This window comes from Podarcis erhardii (assembly GCF_964252035.2).
Source record: "Podarcis erhardii genome assembly, chromosome: 6".
Classification (NCBI taxonomy): domain Eukaryota; kingdom Metazoa; phylum Chordata; class Lepidosauria; order Squamata; family Lacertidae; genus Podarcis; species Podarcis erhardii.
In genome coordinates, this window is record NC_138510.1 from 80,901,070 (window position 1) to 80,923,521 (window position 22,452).

Below are 22,452 nucleotides of genomic sequence, written 5' to 3' on the forward strand. Positions count from 1 at the left end.
AAAAAAACAACAAAAAAACAGCAGTTGAAAATGAAGAGTGGACTTCATCATTGTACTGTTCTGAATGTTCAGGCTGCATGAGCATTTCAGCTTGCTAAACAGAATGATCCCCACTCTCTTATTTGCCCAAGTGGTGGAGCATCTCCCGAACCCCCACCACAGAGGGAAGATAGGGGGAAAGCCCCATTGTCCAATAAGAAGTCCTTGCACAGGGCTTCTGCTTATAGATCTCCTTAGTTGAATTTTGCCCATACTTATCAGCTAAAATAATGTCAACTTTAGGTCATGGTCTATCTTTACATTTGGGGGGGGGGGTATCCTTAAGCGGCTTACAAGTATCATACCATAAGTATTGCAATAAACGTTCAGAAAAGACTAAATATATTATTAAAATTTTGTAATGATTTGTTGGGTCTCTGAACCGTAATAAAGATTGATTATTATTAAAATGTCCACAGTTGGGCCTAAGGCAGGGGATGGAAGAGACACAGGGAGCTGTAGGTGTTGGGTTAGAGCTCCCATCTGCCCCGACTTTATGCCAAGCTGGCTGAAGCTGATGGGATTTGGGCTTCAACCTCTGGAGGACCACAGGGTTTCCCACCCCAGCCTAAGGCACACTGGTATGCAATTATACGTTTTACACAGTCCTCTGTCATGAAGGAGGGAGGCAGGCAGTTGGAATAGTTTAACAAATTTCCTGCTTCTCTCTTCTCGGTAAGCAGACCAGGAGTGGTTGCCTAGCAACCCCAGTGCTCACTTTCTTTCCCCGGAAGAGGCCTAAGGGCAGCAGCAATTAGTGTGACCAGATGAAGAGAAAGACGGGACTCCTGTGCTTTTAATAGATGTGGAGAAGAGGGAATTTTAGCAGATGCAGCTTGTCAGATAGGGGTGAGGGAAAGTTACACCTGCTGGAAATCCCTCTCCTCTACCACCGCTAAAGGTACACAGGCCCTTTCCTCCTTTGCATCTGATCACTCTAGCAACAATCTGGTTTGAAAGCCCACAGATTTCACATAGCTTTCTCTGAAAAAAACAAAGGGGTCACTCATTTCTTTGTACATGTGCTTTAGGGAAGCCCATCTGCCAGTAGTTTTCAGAGTTATCCACCTTGGTACTGGAGGAAGCAAACACGTATCAGATTAAAAAGATAGGTCACAGCTGGCGTTGCCAACTTGTAGCTGTGTTGTGGCTATGTCTTTAGCAGGTATTAGTGAGAATGTTTATCTCCATGCTATGAGAAGCATAGCTGTTGATTCCTCTATGGGCAAATTCCCCCCACCCCACCCCCTGTTCTGCCAGTGTAGGTTCTAGGGTCCAACTTAACTGTGGACAGGCCTGGGAACATATAACCAGGGCTTTTTGTGACCCATTCAAAGGTTATGTAAGTGGATAGGTGTTTCCATATTTTCAGGGCCTGGGGACTGAATTTCAATGGTGGGAGAAGTTAAACTCATAACTTCTAAGGCAGACAACCCCTTTTTTTTTTAAGCTTTGCTAGGAGCTACGGGGGGGGGGCACCAATTTCTTCCCAGAATGCTGCTGAGGATGACACTATGTCATAATGAAACATTTTTCTGAGGCAATATTGGAAAATATAAATGGTGGAGGCCAGCCAACAAAACACAGGAAGAATCCTTGTAACTGCTCTTCCCACACTGCTGAACTTCTCCCTGATCGCCTGAAAGGCAAAAAGCAGAAGGGAGAGCTGCCCCCTTTCTTCCCCACACCCCTCAAAAATGGGTGAAAGTTCTCAAAGGTGAAAAAATCAGGAGAGCCAATCACAGATATCATGTGCTATGTATGTTTTGGCCATATAACATATTTAGCAGCACCACATGTCACTCACTACCAGTCATATCCCTCACTTTTATTATAGAAAAACATCATTTTGGTGCCAGTTTACTCTCACCTAGGCAAGGATCCAGCATGTGCTGCCCACCACCCTCAAACAAACACCAATTCATCAATTATGTTTGTGTCTCTGGCCATTTTTCAGCCAAGTGACTATGTGAACCACCCTTAAAAGTCTACATCTGTTCTTGGCTAAGGTAAGAACCAAGAATAATTAATTAATTCCATTAATTAGTGCAATGCCTATTGTGGAGAAAAAGGAGTGAATGGTGATTGGTTGGTTGATATGTGTTACATTATAGACACCTGTCTAGCAGACCATACCATGACCAAAACGTGCCATTAGCCCTGTTAAACATTCAGACCTTTCATCACATGCCAAATATTGTCTTGTTCATTCCTTTCTTCCATATATACAGAACAGATAGAAGAGGGAGTGGTATCGCATCCTCTGGCCTCATTCTGATCTCCATATCAGACCATCCAAGTGTCCCTATTTTCCGGGGACAGTCCCAGATTTACAGAAGCCATCCCGGTTTCTGATTTGATCCTGGAATGTCCTGCTTTTCCTTAGGACGTCCCTATTTTCATCGGCGAAATGTTGAAGGGTACAGAGTTATGCGACCCCTGAGCCAAGGAGATACATAACTCTACAACCTTTAGAAGATATCTGAAGACAGCCCAGTATAAGGAAGTTTTTTAATGTTTTTATATATGTTAGAAGCCACCCAGAGTGGCTTTGGCAACCCAGTCAGACAGCAGGGGTATTTTTATTATTATTATTATTATTATTATTATTATTATTATTATTATTATACGTTCCTATTTTCATCAGAGAAATGTTGGAGGGTATGCCGTATTTCAAGTTTCCTCAATCTCGGCCCTCCAGATGTTTTTGGCCTACAACTCCCATGCTCCCTAGCTAGCAGGACCAGTGGTCAGGGATGATGGGAATTGTAGTCTCAAAACATCTGGAGGGCTGAGGTTGAGGAAGCCTGCCGTATTTTCAGTGGACTTTCAGTTTTGACCCACGAAGCCTAACACAGGTCACCAGCCATGTGCGATAATCCACTAGTGGCTCAGTAAATTTCCTGGTTTCACTTCCAGCAAGGGGGAAAAATCACCATATATCATAGATGCATTTTGTTTAGCAAGTTGTATAGGTCTGACCCATACTACTGATATCAAAATAACCATAAGAAATTCCCCAGAGGAGTGGGGCTGATACCGGTAAGCACAGTGAGCTAAGCATTTTATAAGAATATGCTTCCCCCACACTTTAAATAATTTGGAGTAACTGATAACATTATAGCTTACCTATTTTTGGTATGAAAGCTTGTATTTGGTTATTATTATTATTATTATTATTATTATTATTATTATTATATTTTGCATATGTTGTATATCCTGTATACATGTCATACTCAAAATAATGAAAAATAAATATTTACTAGCAACTATCACAGCACACTGTTCAGCATAAAGCCCAAAACATCATAATTAAGTATGAAAATGTTTTATATGGCATTGGGTGATTTTTTAAAAAAATCATCAGAATCTGAACATCTCTTTCAAAAAAACACAGCTGCTGAAGACAATTTTACAAAAGCAAAGCAAATCTTTGTCAGTATCTGACTGGTAAACTATGTGGGTACTTTTTGAATGTCATTTATTTATTAAGATTTATGCACCACTTAATTATTATTATTAAAAACCCTCTAAGCAGTTCATAAAAAGATAAAATTAAGACAGACGTACGACCATACTTTAAAATATACAAAAGTTAAAAAGCTAAATCAGATTAAAAGTATCTCAACTTCATCTCTGGAGGAAATGTAATAGCATATAAATTTAATAAATAAAAAGTTCTGTCTTTGTGCATATCCACAACCCCTGCACTTTTTGATAATAAAAAAGCAGCCCTTTGAGATCGCCGGCTGCATTTTACAATTCAATATCTTTCTTCTCAGACTTACCTATACCCCTGCAGAGATCTCAGAACTATTATGTTATTTTCCTGCTGCTCAGGAAAAGAGAGTTCTTAACAAATTGCGGTAAATGAATGAGTGGCTATTATATGGCCTGGCTATTAAAGGATTCTGATTGAAGCCTGTTGAGAATGAGTCATCTTTTCCAGTTACCTAAAGACTTCACAGGCAGCTTCCAGAAGAATCTCTGAGTGACTCAGAAGTTTTCATCCCACTATTCAAGCATTTTTTTAAAAGCCAAATGTGCAGAGATTGGGTAGTGTTCATGCTGTATCCAGCCACAAATTGGAAAAAAAAATGAAAAGCTCAATGCCTAGAATGAGGGCCATATTTGTCATAGGGGGAAAAAATGTAATAATTGATATACTGGCGGTGGAACAAGGCTTAAAAATAATTCAAGGTTCAGCCCAGTGGAAGTAGCTTCAATCTAAAGCTGAACAGGCTCTGTACCATTATTATTTTTAAAGGAAGATGCTTGAAGGATCCAGTAGTTGAAGTAGGAGAGGGGAGGAGCAGATCAAAATAGGCTGAGAATGTAACAGGATGTGACTAATAAAGATATCTTTAAGAACCTCTGAAATCTAGTTCTCATAGATAAAGGGGTAGATACCAAAACCTATTCAGTGAGATGGGGGGGGGGTTGTGGCACCACAAGGTTGGAGGAGGAGATATTAGACAGTTCAAAGGTCAAATGTGACCAAGACTGCAACTCTAAATAAACGTATAAGGAATAAGACCCACTGAACCCAGGAGGACTTATTTCTGGAGTCATGCATAAGATTGCATTGCACGACTGAAGATTAACAGCCAAAGCAATCCAAACCCAGGGCCAGAAGCCAGAAAGGTTTTAATGAGAGGTTATTATAATGTTGTATTGATTGCCTTTTAATGTATTTTATTGATTGCACACCACTTTGTGAGGCAATTGGCCTACAAAGTAGTATAGAATTTATTTTTTTACATAAATGGCCAGAGCAAAACAGGGAGTGGGGAAAGCTTTTTTCCCCCATATATACCGTGTGTGTGTGTGTGTGTTTTTTTTATATATATATTTGCTGTGCCAGCTCCAGACTGGTGAAGATGTGGAACTCAAGAATCAAGCCCCTTAGGTGAACCACAGGCTATGGATACATTGATTACTGATATTCCACTCCAAAAGCCACCAGCACCTCATATACCAGGCTGCAGCAGAGTCTCATCAACACCAGTGGCACTCTTCACTGGTGGAGAAAAACTTGAGCTCCATCCCCATTCAACCACCAACAGAGAGGCTTAGAATTGCACTCTCAAAAAATTGCTGTTACGCAATTAATCTACTAGATCGGAGTAGGCAACCTGATGTTCTGAACTTCAACTGATAAGTGTGTATAATGAACAAATTATTGCCGGAGTTTTCTTTTGTTTTTTAAAGAAAAGACTGGGGCAGAGCTTTGCCATGTTGCACATGACATTAAACTATTGAGTCTATTTAATAGAATAGCAGGGGGTGCACAAAATAGCTTGATTTCTTCATTAACATTGGTGAAACTGGTTGCTTTGCACAAGGAACAAACGTAGCAGTAGCCTGCCATGTTGATCAGTAGTCCAAAATAATATCCAAACATTCCACCCTGCAACTTGCCCCTTTCCAAAGCAGAAACAATGCACAATTCATCAAGGTGTCAAGTCTTATAACTGAGAACCATACACACATAAGTCAGATCTCTTGCCTTTAAACGATTACAGTGTAAGGATCAGGGGTGGTGGGGAGGAAGCATATGAAATATGGTTACAGAAAATCCTACCCTCACAAAAATGCTGTAACTTCTCTAGTTGATAAATGTCCCAAACATGTTGAAATGCAATAAAACATTAGATTTATTATTTCACATTAAGCAAAATTTTATTTCATTGGTGCTTCTTTCCTGTGATTTTTGTTGTTGTTAGCATGAGTGAAATAAAGACACATAATGGGAATGTTTTAATGAAGAAAGAGAGACACCCTACTGCAGCTAAAGGACAGCTGTGGACGACATATTTTCTAATTCTGCCAGGGGAATGCGGAAAAAGAGATTGTGTGTGTGCCTGTGTTTGTAATGCACACACTCACATACAGTATATAGAAGGTGATTCTAATGGGTCTACTCTGAGTTTGACCAGCATTCGATATCACAAATATATGTGTGTAGATCCTAACCACGTAAGGCGGATGACCAGTTAGGAATCCTTTTTAACATGTAGCAGTTCTGATTACACTGAAATAAATCAGAATTACCAGGCAATACTTTGAATTAATGCTAAGGACATTAAAAAAAAAATCCTTTGCTAATTCTCATCAGAAAGCAAAACAGTGATCAACAAGTTCATAGAAACTTAGTGATTATTTCTGCTATCACATAAGCATTTTTTCCCCTTTAGTTGCTTTCTGCATATATAGTTTGCTGGATATGATAAGAAATCAAGTGAATTCATTCTCTAGAAATCCCGGTCTACTTATTTTTAAACCTTTTGCTATAATTTTTGTAAAAAACACGTCTGGCTTTGTCTAGCTTCCAAGAGCACGGAGGAGCAAAAATTATGTAAAATGCCTTTGCTATCCTAGGCTCATACTCTAATTTTATATTTAGAGTATGGCTTTAAATAGGAAGTGTTGATAATTTGTTGATTTGCTTCACTACTAGGTGTGGTTGCAGGCAAAATGGAAGTGTATGTTTGTAGGGTTCTTGTTAAGACTGGTCCACATGTGTTCATTCATCACTTGGATGACTAGAACAATGAATGGGCCATCATCACAGATGTGTTGTTTATATGCCAAATAATAAGTAGCAGTGTTATCAACATTAGTCAGAGTCATCTTTCTTTGGACTGGCGTCTTTGGCATGTATGCCTAGTATGTTCACCCATGTAATTGTTTATAACAATATCATTTGATGTGTGCAACTAGCAAGTTAGCCAGAGATATAAGTGTTCCCGAGGAATCATCAAACATGGCACAAATCAATAAGCAGAGCCTATCCTCCTCTCCACTGCCCCATCTACCATCCCTAAACATCATCCTTGACAGATGAGTGTCTAGCTTTACCCCAGTTATCCAGTGCCCCTTCCTGTAATACATATTTTAACATCAAAATTGGTAATGTTAGATTATAAAAGCTGAAATGTCTCTCTCACACACACACACAAACAAACACGTGCACACAAAAGATGTAAATGTCCATTCAATGTTTTGGGAATCATCAATTGCTTGTTCTTGTTCAATGTGGCCTTGATGTATTGTCCAAGTGTGTCATTGACAAAGTCCAGTAATGGATGTTTGTGCTTTATGTTTTTCTCCATACACGTCTGTTTAGAAATAAAACAAATAAAAAATATCTATCAGCAGATGTAAATAACAAATCCTGATTTTTCCTGATATATGCAGCTCCTCCAAAGTTTGATAGGATATGGCCGAATATATCTTCCCTTGGGGTTTCTAACCCAAATCAAGGTAGGATTCTGTAAAATCCCTACTGGTCTATACTTTTAACTGCTTTCATAGAATCTGAGATGATGGCAAAAAGGACAAAACACATTTTCCTCTCTTGGGACTAATAAAAAAGTGTACTGTCCAAAAACAACTACTGGGAATTATCATAAAAATGAATCTTACATGAAAAGGCTTTATATAACATGTACAGATCTTCCTCACCAAAGTTATAAGTGCTTTTATAGCTTAAATTGAATATGAGTCCCTGGAGAAGACTGGAATTGTATAGGCATCAAGGTTTGCATGATAAATAAGTTTTGAGAATTTTTGAGTGCCAGAGATTTCTTTTGTCTCCATCAAATCATTTCTTAATGTCTCTCTCTTCTGCTTTGTTTTCTTAATTGAAATGAATGTTATTTCGGTTGGTATTCAGAGCTGAGGCTGCATTGAGACAGACTTATGGTGGTGGTAGCAACAGTATTCTCAGGGAATTTCTTTGAACAATGCAGCATCTTCAAAAAGCTGGAGTTTTCTCTTCTCCATTCCCCGCCCCCCCGCCAAGAGGTCAAGTCACACTGTAGGTTGCTTCCCATATCCCGTATCCTTTTTTGTGTGCTTAAAGTATTACATTTCCACTAGCACTGACAGCAATATTTCTTTCTGAAATCCCTAGTGCACAAGTTTCACATCTGAATTCCAGTGACATTCACACACACACACACACACACACACACACACACACACACAATTACTGTCAGACTGTGGCCTGATGATTATTCTGGGAGTGGGGAATGGAGTGTGGTTTATAAAAAAGACAATGAAGAACATATATAGTTAAAATGCTATCATTTTAAACGTTTGTTCTCCTGCGGAGCTTTTACGCAGCAAATTCATTCAGTCAGGTGTAAACGCGTTCATTATATCACATGGAATTATCTTGTTTTCCCTCTTTAAAAGCAAATAATATTGGTCTACAGCTTGCCATCGTTATACACAGGATGTTCCTTTTAAACTCTAATGAATACAGATGGAGGAGGAAATGAGCAAAAGAGGATCCAGGAAATAGCTTCTAAGCTAAAACAAAATGTATTAGCAATTTGTTGGAGAGCTAGATTGGAATGAATGCAGTCCTAGCCCTTGATCATAGTGATGAAATTGAGCCTGCCCTAGATACATACATTACTAACAGCTAGAATTGCCTTAATCATGGAATCCATATTATATTTTACAAGTTTCTTCAAATGTCCCTTGAAGAGGTTACAGTAACCGATCTTTCCTCTACAGCTCTCCATCAAGATTGACACTGAATTTGAGAGCACATTATTTATTTTGTATTTCACAAGCAATTGACTATTGATGGCATTGAGTGAATTAAGATTCACTTAGCATGTCTAATGGATTTTGTTATTTAACAAATTAATTGCAAAGGGTCTTGGGTTTCAACGTAACTTCCCACTGAATCTTGAGCAATGCAGCATTAAGCACTGAGAGGTCAAGCATCAGCTATGATGCTCAGGTAATGGTGTAAAATGGGAACAGAACTATCCTCATATAGGGAATAGTTTGCAAATGGTTGTGTGACTAGCTTAGCCCATTAGCAGTTCGTCAGAAAGCAACAGTTACAATTGCTTATGATAAAGTAGGACGGTCTAAGCATCAAACAACTAAAAAAGCATGTAATAAGCGCTCTCTCTCTCTCTCTCTCTCTCTCACACACACACACACACACACACACAATGGCCAATACTGTTGAAGCTGACAGCCCTGATTGTTTGTTTACCACAGGGTTCCGCAAACTTTGGTCTCCAGCTGTTTTGGACTACAACTCCCATCATCCCTAGCTGGCAAGACCAGTGGTAGGGGATGATGTGAATTGTAGTCCAAAAACAGCTGGAGACCGAAATTTCAGAATCCCCGGTTTAGCAGGAGGAAGGAGGCATCTGACTGAATTAGCCCCATACCCCTCCACTACCAATAGATCTGTTGCCATCAGAACATGTAGCACTGATTACATTTTAGACCACTTATATTTGATGTACAAGCATCTCACATACACATTTGTAACACTACAGTTAGGGGTCTTAGATACCCCTCCCCCCCCAGCCTGTTGTATTGCGGGTTGTCAATCCATGTGCAGATTCCTGTTACTGAATATCTAACTGCAACAGTGGCTGAGTTTTTATCAATAGTATTTCTCAGACTGGTGAATGGCACTATTTAGTGGAAAGAAACTCCAATGAAAATCCACATTACATATTTTTACATGCATAGCTGTCAACTTTTCCCTTTTTTAAAGGGAAAATCCTATTAGGAATAAGGGAATTTCCCTTTTAAAAAGGGAAACGTTGACAGCTATGTTTACATGGCTGTTAATTTGTATATATTTTTTAAAAAAATTATATATGGATGTTTTATGATGGGCTATATTTGTAATGCCTAATAAAGGTTTGGCAAAGTAAGTTATCTCTTGATCAGGGCATGGAAGTACAGGAGAAGTTATGAAAAAGAAACTGAGAAATCCCAACAACATATTTTTTTTTGTGTGTGTGTGTGTGTTCAGGGTTTTAATTAACTTTATATTTATAGTGGTGAGGGTTCTCTGAGGTCACCTGTTTAAGCAGAATACCTAACTCCTTAGATAAACCTGTTTTATTTTACAAATATATCATACATAAATATCCACATCCAGTATTACCAATAGTGCAATCCTGTACATGTCTATGCAAAAGAAACTCCCATTTAGTTCAAAATATTTACTCCCATGTGAGTTTATATAGGGCTGCAACTAATTCATCTTAGGTTCTGTTTGGTTTTTTAAACTTGTGCCTATATGACAATTTTCTAATCTACTCTTCATTTTTTAAACCTATCCAGTTGCTCCAAAATTAGCTTTGTCTACTGTTTCTTCTGTTCAAGTTGCAAACCACAAAAGAGGTAGGAATTCTTGCATTCATACAGTGGTTTCCTAGCGTTTGTCCTGTGTTGTGTAACAGATTGCACTGTATGAATCTGGAATAACTGTGATGTGGTGTCTAGTATCATCCCATTAGTGAGCACAAAAGAAAGAATTAAGCATTGCTAAGGACATGAACCACAAAAGGGGCACATAAAAATGATTCCTAGGCTGTGTCATGTTTGTAAGCCACCAGGGATATATTACTGATGAGCAGCCACTATACACACACACACACACACACACTCTAAAATAAAATTACAGCAATCATATTTTTGACAGAATTTATTATGAATGATATTGTAGCTGTTGGGGGGGGGGAGAATGTCCTCTAGATTGTGTTACTAATTTGATACAGTAAATGCGAAACTATAATCCAGTAAAGTACAGGCAAGTGAATCATGCAGAATTGATTCCATTATATGCCTTTGACAAACAAAACAATCATTGGGCAGTAGCCAGCTAAGCAGTTCTACTAGCACAAGGACTTTTAACTGCACAGTAGAACTTCCCCACCTTCCCATCTCTCCACACAACCCCTAAATCTGCTCTGGAGAGTTAGCGGAACCCCTGAACCGATTGAAGGGTTTGAGAGAGAAGAGAATGCAGTTAAAAGTCCTTGTGGAACTGTTCAGTTGCACTTGAATGTTATAGCCAATATATAACATCCATTCCCTGACCCCCACCCCGGAGTAAAACTTTCTCACACCTTTTATGGAAACATGGGGTACAGTCCACCAGAAATTATTCTCACACAAAGTACATTGAAATGAATCGTTGCATCATTTTTTTTGGTAGCTACATTTTTTTTCAGTGGAGTTTAACTGATGTGAGCAGTATTGCACCACACACACAGTAAACTGCACTCATCTTTTTGGGAAGTTGCTTGAGCATCCTCAGTTGTTTTGCTTAAACAGAATCGTGTGTTTTTTCCTTGAATTTTGCTTTAAGCAAAATTTGGTAGAAATTCTAGTCTTGAACTTCCTGGTGAACCGGCTGCATCCATCGGATTCCATGTGCCCTGATATGGTTTCAATATTTTATCAAAATAATGGAATTATATTGACATTTTAAAAGCATAGCACAATTGCCTTGACAGCTCCCAGACAGTATGCCCCAGCTGAGCATCTGTCATTTATAGACCAGAACTATTTTTGCTATTTTTCACTTCTCAATTTTATTTGTTTAAGCATGTGAACAACACATTGCAATATTTGTGTAAGCCAAGCTATTGTTCTCAATATGTCCTTAGTCATGGGATGAGAGTTGCCAAGGCATATGGGCTGATTAAAACAACAACAACAACCCTTGACCTTTGTTTTGCCCCAGGGGATGGATAAATGACCTACAATATGAACCTGGATTATTTCTAATGTAGAAATTTTAAGCTGATAATGAAAAATATATTTGTTTCCATATTTATATTGTACAAGAGAAGAATAAGAAAGTTTGATATAGCGTGGGGACAGTGGCTTTAAAATGTTTTTTATATCATCATAGGATAGTGTTACTACAATGGTAGCAAGAAATGGAAATGTTCGTTTTTGGGGATTTCCTTCCATTGAGCATTTTCAAGCCCTCCATTGCTGCTTCAACCGCTAAGCACAACCGAAAACAGAAGAGGTGGTTCTTCTATAGGAATAACAAAGTATTAAAAGAAGGGAAAGGAGGAACAATATTGCAAGGGATTTATTGCACCTGTAACTTAGTAAAGTGTAACCCTTTGGGAAGTGAGGGCCATAGTCTGTTTTGTCCCTGAGCAGCTGCTGCAGTGGACTGAATTTTATATCTCTGATATAGCTGTGGCAAAGTGGGACAAGTGGACCAGAGGCACTGCACAACATTTTGGAGCTCTCACATCCCTCTCCCTTCTGCTGTTTTGAAATTGAAAATCCCAAGTTCCACTCCCCCGCAATGGGCTGCTGGAAGGAAAAGTGGAGTCAACACACCATTTTTTTTGTCTGTAATAGTACAACAAACTAAATCAAAAAGCTAGTGAGAAAAGCTGAGCAGAAATCTCAGGGACAAATATGGAAGATGGGGTTAAAATCCGGCACATCCCAAGTGGGGGGAACCATCTATCTTCCTTTGAATTCTTCTGTGGTTGTTCACACCCCTAGTTACCACCACCAGGTTGCTGAAAGAGGCAGCACCAAATTGGGTGTGGGGGGGGGAGTGTCTTTTGTGTCTTCTGGCACTGTGCTGCATATCAGAATGCTGGGAGATATAAATGGTGGCCTCTTCCAAGTTTCAACGAATTGGGGAGCGGGATTGTAACTTTACAGATAAAGTTGTGAAATGATATTAAGTTGAATCAGACATACCAACAAGCCATATAATTATAGGTGTATAAAGGTTCTCAGAAGGTTCTATATTCTAAGAAATTAAAATTATATCGAGATTTACCTACAGAATATTGACATGTGCTTGTATAAAGACAAGTCCACAAAATTTCCTTGGTTGCATGGATGGCCAATTCATTTGTTTCTTTTCTAGCTCAGTGCTACAGAAACTGTGCAGATAAAAGAAGTTTATGCCTTTCAACTTTTTGTTTTTATCTATTTTGTATCCAGAATAGGGTGAGAGAGCTCTACCATTACCTGTAGACATGCTATTCCAGCAACATCAGAAATTCCCAGTCACGTGGGAAAAACCAACAACTTGGTTCTCTTCCACAAAGAGCATCACCTCTTTCGGTAACTGGGGGAACAGTAGTTCCCATTCCCCTAAGGCCATTTCAGAAACAGCTGTAGATAGCATTTCAAGTGGTTTATGGCAGCCTCCCTCTTCACTGCACCCAAAGCCCCTTTCATGGCACATCTCTGGTGTTCCGGAGCTTCTCTTGAACAATAGTAAAATGAGGTCCTAACCTGCTACTGGCCTAGCAAGGACGCAGGTGGTGCTGTGGTCTAAACCACTGAGTCTCTTGGGCTTGCTGATCGGAAGGTCAGCAGTTTAAATCTGCGGAATGGGGTGAGCTGCTGTTTCTGTGTCCCAGTTCCTGCCAACCTAGCAGTTTGAAAGCACACCAGTGCAAGGAAAGGTAAACAGCATTTCCATGCACTCTGGCTTCTGGGATGGTGTTCTGTTGCACCAGAAGCGATTTAGTAATCCTGGCCACATGACCCAAATGCAGTCTCCCTCAGCATGAAGTGAGATGAGCACCATACCCCATAGTTGCCTTTGGCTGGACTTAACCATCCGAGGGTCAGTTACTCTTCTTCTTTTTACCTTACTGCCCTAGCACAGCAGGTTTTGTAAGGTGTCAGCTGCTAAGAACCATAGAGGTGGGCTGTGATATTTTCGCTATCTCCAGTTCCTGATTTAAATGTAACACCCACCCCCCACCGCCCGGTTATCATAGTGGAACTATTCTTTTCTCCCCGCAATATATGTTGTTGTTGTTTTTGCTGTAATTATGTAAATGTTATTTGTATGTCAACCAATTACAAAGGAAGTTTGATTGTTTTTCCCTCAGTCTACATCCAAGCACAGCTTGATTATTTCAAGACGTGTTCTTTGTATCTAAAGGACACAATCCAGCCATAAAATACTTTTAGGTCCTATTCATTTCAGTGGGAAGCTTGCCTGGAATATAAGCAAGGAACACAGTGGGAATTAATTCTGAATGAACATGGGAATTACTTCTGAATAAACATGCATAGGATTTCTCTGTAAATCTAACTGGCTGAAATCAATAGAACTTGTTTCATGCTTCGCATTGACTAGATTGTGCCCAAACTGTTTATTTTGGTGATGCAGTTACAATGGTAGCATCACTTCCATTTTTAAAAAAGAATTCACATTGTTCATGCCTTATAGTAACAGAGGTTGTATAGTGGTGGTTGTCACTTGTAATGACTGGTATGCTATTTTAGATATTCCAAGTACTATGGAATTTTTTAGTACCTACTCTTTGAAAACAACAACTTTTAACTACCTCTCAATTTAAAATTATGCAACAGATTGTTGTTGGTTTGCAGAGTGGTGGAAATTATTTGCAATATGGCCTTAGAGTTTGGCCAATGGGTTTGGCCAGTGTGGTTTTAGTGTGAATCATGCCAGAATGACAGAAAATTGCTCTGTTGTAACAAAAGCCAGATCCCATGGATATTGGAGAAATGAGCATGAAAGTATATTGTGCATGGAATTTGAGGTTAAAATAGGGCAAGTGTATTCTTTTCTGGACAATGTATCTCTTTAAGAGCTTGGACAATAACTGCAGCTCCACAGGTATGTTTAACTTTACAGTGAAGAAAGAAACAACACCTGTTCACTTACATTTTGCTTTGGGACTCTAAAAGGGACATGTTACCTGTTTTAGCTAGAAACCTTAGGGCTGAGAGACCTGTGCTGTCAATTCACAGTATTCCTTTATTTCTCCATCATATGTTACCTGAATGTCAAAAGAGCCCCTTTCCTTTGGCTTTGCTAGGTCCTACCCATACTGCTCTGATTTGGTAGTTAGAGGAATATGTCCGGTGTCTGGGTTCTAAAGTGCCTGTCCTTGTAGGACTGCATTGCCATTTTTGCTTAAGTGAAGGCTGGCTTTGATAGGTAAAAGGTGCATGGCATGGCCAACCTGATGTGCAGACAACTCTACTTTATGTTGGTGAGGTTCCCCATGAAAGATCCTCTTGTGGTGAGAGAAACCAATACTGCCAACCTGAAGTGAAAGTGAATGTGCGTCAGAAGGGCTTTATTCTTGTTCAGCACGTCCAAAATACTCTTAGTCATGTGCTTGAAAAGTCAGAGTCACTAATAAAGAGGCAGAGTAGGCAACATGAGGCAACATTATAATTTGCTGAGCAGCTTTGCCATTTCAAGGATCACGGCCATTAATTAGCAATTGACTTCGTACTTAACAATCCAGTGTTTTCCTCCTAAATGACTCTCTTAAATTCACAAAGGGAAAGAGGTCTGTCATGGAAAACTCCTCTGCCTTTATTACATGCATTAATTCCGTGTCCAGGAGAGGATAGTCATCAGACAGGACTCAATAGGTAACAGGGGCTCACTGTATTAAAAAAAATAAAATAAAAAAATTCAAGACAACAGCTGCTCAAAGCATAACTGGAAGGACAGCTCTTCTTTATAAAGCTTCAATTAAGAAATTGAATAATTGATGAAAAACTTTTTTCTTCTTCCAGGAAGTTCCAGGCTAATGTGGTTGGGGAAAGTTGCCTTGGGTTCTGTTCCATGCCGTTTTTCCCCCTTCACTGTTACAAGTCTCCCATCTTGATTAGGATCAATATCCAGAAGTTCTCTCCAAGATGGCCATGGTCATTCAGTCAGGTGAATCAGCTGCTAACCCAGTGATGAGCACGTTGCTTGATATGCCTGCCACCACTGGTAAAATGCCTAGGAAGCTGCCATAAACCAAGTCAAACCATTAGCCCAATGAGTTCAGTCTTGCCTTCGCTGACTGGCTGGAGTGCCTCAACTTCAGACAGGGTTCTCTCCCAGCCCTACCTGGAGATGGCAGGAACTGAACCTGGGATCTTCTGCACACAAAGCTATCACTGAGCTTTTGCTCTTCCCCATAAGCACTTAATAAGAGAGTTCCAACTCTCTTGCATTGTCTGTATAGCCATTTCATGTGATAAGCTGACTGTGCAAATGCAGCATTCTTGCCTAATATAGTGTGATAAGAGCATGGCTTCATCTAGCTATTTAAATGTAGACTGGTAATTCTAACTAACACTTAATTTGAAATAAAATATGGGAGTTATCACAGAGCTGTCAGAATTCTATACTCCAACAAGAAAGAGGGAAATGTTGCAGCTAGTAACTAGCAAGCATAAGATTTTGGTCCAACGCAGCAGAGACATAAATATGAAGGCATTGGGCTACATTTTTCTATCAGCAAGAGGTGATACCTGTCATTTGAATGCCTTGTCCCAGTGACAGATTTCTATCTTGCGTTTTCCTTGACTTCTCCATAGCTAAAGAGTTAGTTCACATGTTGAATTTTTACTTTCATGCACCCGGAACCTGGTCTATTGAAGGAAATAAGTCTCCATGATACTCCAGGGCACAAGGTTTACCAAAACAGGCAGTTGCATGTACATCAAGCATCCACTTCCTTCTTTAGCTGTCAAACATCTTCAATCAGTATCCCCCCAGTTCCATTCATCCCGATTCATGGTGGGCATTTTGAGGGGAACAGTCAGTGAACATGTGATGGGAGGCACCACACATTAAGGTGGAAATAAAAGTCATTCACATTCCAAGTGGCAACGCCACTTATACCACACATGTTTGTTTTATTTATTTAAGGATTTCTATCTCATCCTTCTAAGAATTCTCCAGGGCAGATAGACAACGTATATAAACAAAATAGAAACAATAAAAAACTAAAAACAATTAAAAATTCATATAAGCATAGCATAAAATCAGATTCTCCAGGGATGAATATGGTTTTAAAGGCCTGGGGAAATGAAATTGATTTCATCTATTGCCAGAAAGATAGCAGAGTCAGTGCCCAATAAATCTCCCCAAGGAGAACATTCCATAACTGGTGCATCACCACCAAAAAGACCCTTCTCACCTCAGATGGTGGAATACCTAAGGGAAAGTCTCTGAAAACTACCTTAATGTATGTGCAGGCTGAAGTAGAGTCAGGTGAGCTTCAGGTACCCGAGACTTAAGTCATGCATGGCTCAATTCACTACTCCTTTTAACTGAACTGGAAATTGATTGGGAGCCAGTGCAGCTATTTAAGCACTGATGAGCTATGAACCCAACGCCCATTCTCATCATTTTAGTAACTGTATTTTGAACTAACTAAAGACCATCAAAGACCGCCTCATATAAAATGCCACAAAGCAATCTAACCAAGAGGTTACAAGAGAATGGATTACTAGGACTAGGCAATGTCTGTCAGAAGGGGTCATAGCTGAAATGTGTCAGCTGCGGCAGAGGGCACTCCAACTTGTGGAGGCCACATGGGCCACCAGAGGCAAAGGTGGACTAATTAGCACAGCAAAGCTGCAAATGTGGTCCTTCAGGGGGAGGGCAAGCCTATCCACCCAAAAAAGTGCATTTAGCCTTCAACATGTATCATGAGAAATTCTCAATAACGCATTCAGCTTCTGGCAAAATCACCAGGGTTTTTGTATTTATTTATTTATTTTTTTAAAGGAGGCTATGATGGCACATTGAGCAAAAGCCATCCCACAAAACCCATGAAAGGTTTACAGCTGCAAATGCTTCTGCTCCATTAGACCTACAGATTATAATACTACTCTCAGTGCTATGTAATGGATGTCTAATCATTCTAACCTGCCTGAAAAGAGATACCACCTTCATACAGTCAGACATCTGTGGTTGTCCATGTACGCTACTGTAACGTTAATTAACATGTTGTGCTGCTGTTCATTCATAATCTATTCATGCTTCATTTATTTTTTAAAAAAGAGCATGTGAATTGCTATAACTGCTGCAGAATACCCTTTGTGTACATTTTTGTTCTTCCTTGCAAGACTGTGAATGCTTCGGCCACTCCAACCGGTGCAGTTACATCGATCTGCTCAGTGCATTCATTTGTGTGAGCTGTAAACACAACACTAGAGGGCAGCACTGTGAGTTGTGCAGGCTGGGCTACTACAGAAATGCTGCAGCAAAACTGGACGATGAAAATGTATGCATAGGTCAGTTTCATTCTAATTCTGGCGTTTCGTTCTCTGCCCTTTAGACCCGAATACAGTTCATAAATTGCACTGACCAAACCAAATTCAGCCTACCAGTTCTGTATTGTAGGCTGCCAGGGGATTGATAGCCCTATTTTTATTATTTTTGCAGCACAGCATTATTATAATTGTTGCTATTGATACTGTTTTTTACTTTGTTATCCCCCATTTTTGTCCATAGTAGGCTGTCATGCTTTGTTGGGTTACAAATTCTGCAAGACTGCCATAAGGTCATGAAGTTAAATGTGTTTTCCTAATCAGCCATCAACTCCAGCTCCTTGCCAATGCACGATTCTGTGCACATAAACTATAGATGGTACTTGTTTGCCAATTCCTTTCTTCAAATAGAACATCATTAGTCAAGTACAATATACTGCATAGTCTCAAAAAAAAAAAAATGTTACACTACAGCAACAACCATTTCCTTCAGACATTGTTTAGGGAGCATCATTGTCAATTTCCCAGATCAACATTTATCATAAATATAGCCTCACTCTATGGTCATTAGCTACCAAATTGTCTTAAAACCATGATCTGCTGAGGAGGTTCTATGTTGTTTTTTAATTGCACCTCTGAGACCCCTGTATTGTATTACTTAAACAAACAAACTTTTGTGCTTGGATTAGAATTTCCTCTATCTACCACAATGCCTTCTATCATTTATACAGAGAGATTTTTTTTATTTTAGCAATTTAAAGTATATTTTGTGCAATAAAAATACAACAGATCCACATTAATCTAAATTTTTTAAATAATCATGGTAGGGTGAGGTGTCAATCACAACTTATTTTGCTCTCATGCACACAGCACACAGAAACATGCATGGACATACAATATAATGCTCACATCCCTTTTAAAGTCATTTGGTGCTAAGTGAAACGAAAAGATTGATTCCTTTTAACTTAATTATGCTGCACTAATCCTAACTACGTGTGTATGACAAGTAACAAGACAGCCGCTCATACTGCCCTGCTCAATACAATTAACACATCCGACAAGCACAGGTCTTTTAAACAGAGCATCATCTGCTAATTAGCGCTTGATAGAGACAAGGAATTATCTTTCTGATATCAGAGGTATGTGCCTAGCTTCAGAGATCTGTGAGGAAATTACCTCATAGCTTCCTCCTTTTGAACTGGAAACGGGCAGGAGAAAAGGGCACCAAGTACCCCAGCTAGTGGAGTCTGAGTGGGCTCATTTAGAGCAACTCTCTGAAGCAGGACAACAACCAATTGCCTATGTAAGAGTTTTGGATCAAGGCCAGCAGGGAACCTAACTATTTGTATAGCTAAAGAACTGGCTGGACTTGGAAAAAGCCAGCTTGGAAGGAAGGAGAGATAGAAACTTGAGTGCACCACTGGCAGGACCCTGGTCTTCCAGACAGTGGTTCACTGAGAAATGCCAGGACTCTATCTGGAAATCATAGCTTAGGGCCCCTTTCTTAAACATATGGAGATGTTGGCCCAGCTCCCACAAAAATCAGCACCCTTCGATGATGGAGAAACTTTCTCCTTACTGTCTTCAGCAACCTAAGCATCAGAAGCAAATTTTTTTAGGTTCCAGTGGTACCTGGGTTTTTGCATTCTGATTAGGCGCGTCGAGCAATTGTATTTAACATTTTCTCATTGGCTTCTGCACTTACAGTTGTGTACAGAAGATTCATGATCCTGATCCTATCTATGTGCATGTTTGCATTCATGAGGAGAGCATTAGTATGAAACAGGTTGCAACAGATTTATAGCCACAGCGTTGTCCCCCCCCCAATTGTGTTCACACTTTCCTGTTGCCATATCACAATGACTGGCTGCAGCGGTGTGTAGGTTAATGTTCGGGGGGGTACCTCCTGGCTGCAAAGGGGCAACCCCAGAACAGTAATTTATATGGAGATGCAGTGGGCAGCCTCAGCACAGATAATTTGGTTTGCGTTTCTCTGCAAAGCCAGAACAGCAAAATGTGCAAGCAGCATTTGAAGGTGCATAGGAGCAATTAGTTGTGTGATTGATTTCTTGTGCTGAACAGGAAGGTATCTTGTGTCACACTAAGATGCCTCATTTGACAGTTCAGGAATGATCAGCCATGCTGCATATGTGGGCAGCATGTCCAGTCCTTAATACTTCCTTGGCACATAACTCACTTTGCACGAGTGAAATCTGCCTGGGGCTGGATCTAGACAAGTCAAAGAAGTGTTTCAGTTAAATGTGTTATAAACTTAGTGTGAGAAATCGGGTTGACTCCACATCGCCATCTGGTGTCACAGTGTTAGAATATAACGCATATAAAATGCTCTTTCTTTGCCAATGTAGCTGAATCCAAGGTGAAATACTAGCACCATTTAAGTCAATGCCAAACTTTTGTTGACTTTGGCAATGACAGAATTTCTCCCTCCATTTGTTAAACGAGGTAAAGGCCAATCAGCTCTTATTTCCATGTAAACATCTGACTTTAAATACATTTATCCACCTCTGACAACCTTGGTTCTGAAGCCATTTAAAAGTAAGTTCTGACTATCAATTTCATTCGGAATTGTCCCTTTTTTCTCCTGTGACATACCACATGGTTGGATGCCTTTGCCAAGAGCAAAATTCTCAGTAACTTTGTTAATGTATTGCAGATAACCAACTGACAGGATTATCATTATTTCAATTGGCACATTTTTCCAAACCACCACCTACGTTCCTTTGGAAATGCCTACGTTCCTTTGGAAATGCCATTTGTAATTTGTAGGAATTGAAATCCTGAGCAATAGATGCAATATTTGCTACTCAAAACATTTCCCCCTTAAGCTTCTCCTCCCCCACCCCCCATTTCTATTTGCAGTGTTAAAATATTCTCAGTTTCCCCCTCCTGTTTTGTCATTTCTGATCTCAAGGATTCATAATGAAATCCCAGGGAACAAATCTAAATGGAATGATTAAAAGAAAAAATAGAGCTGTTCACCCAGCATGGTCTCTAAATTCAAAAAGAAATACTCGCACTCTTTGCATTTGATAGCAGATATCAGGGGTGTTGGGAAAGTTATTATTAACTTGAAGTCTCAATTCTATCTACACAAGTGTATCTGCAGTCAAAATCAGATCCTCAAGGAACTACCAGAAGTGCAAACATCAAGATAAACAAGGCAAGGATATACAGGAAAGATGCAAATCACATAGTATTCCAGACATTGACAACCTGATTTTTTTATATATGAAAAATAATGATTTGCAAGAGAATCATACAATTGGAAGATACCTAGTTGGGCATCTAATCAGAGGCAGCAACCAGCCTCTGCTTAAACACCCCCAGCATATATACACTGCAGCCCCGGGCCAAATCTGACTCCCCAGTTGCTAACCAGGAAGGGGGGGGGAATGAACAGAGTGTGACTGCACTGCATGTATAGACTTGCCAGCAGCCTACTTGGGGGAGTGTCAGTGGTAATCTGGCCTGCCATTATTACAGCAGCACCCCCACCCTCCCTGCAACAAAGCACTCCAGAGATTTAGAACAAATAGGGGTGCGAGATGAAAACATACATTTCCTAGAAATAAAATATGAAAACAAAATAGGTTCAATAAAACTGATCCAGTGGTTTTTATAAGAGACACCTTATCACAAAAATTCATATGGTCAAAGTTTGTGCATTTCACATCTGTAAGTTTTTACATTCAATGCGGTAACAAAAATGACAGGCTTAGGTTTAAGTTATTATTGGCCAAGGCTCTGGGACACTCTCATTCATCTGATGCCCATTGAGTTCTCTCAAGTAGGATATTGTGGCATAACTTAAAAGGTGTACTAACATTGCAGGATAAAAAAAATACAGCCTGTAAACTCCAATCACTAAAATGCCATGAATAAATTAAGCTGATGCCCATAAACATAAAGGAAGACTGCCTTGGAAATTAGTAAAGTGCATTTATGTTGCCATTTAGAAAATATTCAGCATCAAGTGTGGAGTCTTACCTATTTTAATAATTTAAAGCGAGCTTTAACTTGATGGTCTATTGATGTTTCCTGAAATAGCAAGCTGTCTTAACATTCATTAAAATGATATAAAAACGCGAAGAACAAGTTGTAAGCGCTGTCACCGTTAGTTACTTCTGAGGAATTCATTCTTCGCTTTATTTCTGCTAATTTTCTGCTCATACCACTATGGAAATGTACCATTAAGGGTGGTATCCCAACTAAACGGTTCTGCTAATTCAAGTACTTTTGGAATCTAGGAAGCCAGACAGTTACCCTAGTCCAACTTGCTTACTGCCTGGTAGTGGCTCTCTGGCATTTCAAGGCAGAAGGTCTCTCCTAGCTCTACCTAGAGAGGCCAGGGATTGAATTTAGGACCCTCTGCATGCAAAGGACATGCTGAGATCCTTCTGGAGAGCTGGGGAAGACCTCAGAAAGCCTCAGGATAAATGGAGGGAGCAAAGTTTCATTGCACAGCAAAAGTCAATTACACTAGTAGAACTGCTTACCTGAATACCACCCTAAATGTATAGCAGTAGTCTTCAGTAGTTCAAGCAGGGACCCACCTTTAATCAAAAA

The 22,452-nt window shown here is 39.7% G+C and overlaps 1 protein-coding gene and 1 long non-coding RNA gene across 12 annotated transcripts in view; both read left to right on the top strand.

Annotated features, from left to right (window-relative positions):
* The window catches only part of NTNG1 (netrin G1), a 210,175-nt gene that overhangs the window by 162,003 nt on the left and 25,720 nt on the right, over positions 1-22,452 (top strand). For 3 of the 11 annotated variants that reach the window (XM_081865938.1, XM_081865944.1, XM_081865941.1), the window contains exons 6-8: positions 7,240-7,305; positions 10,159-10,218; positions 17,722-17,889. The exons of 2 other annotated variants lie outside the window; for them this stretch is intronic. In XM_081865938.1, the coding sequence (XP_081722064.1) occupies positions 7,240-7,305; positions 10,159-10,218; positions 17,722-17,889 (294 nt within the window). The remainder of the gene's footprint in view (positions 1-7,239; positions 7,306-10,158; positions 10,219-17,721; positions 17,890-22,452) is intronic. 6 more of the 11 variants (XM_081865945.1, XM_081865948.1, XM_081865946.1 and 3 more) reach the window with 4 other exon arrangements.
* LOC309344046 lies at positions 1,918-5,244 on the top strand. Its single transcript, XR_014157577.1, has 2 exons — positions 1,918-2,048; positions 4,904-5,244. It is a non-coding gene; the product is annotated as an uncharacterized lncRNA (long non-coding RNA).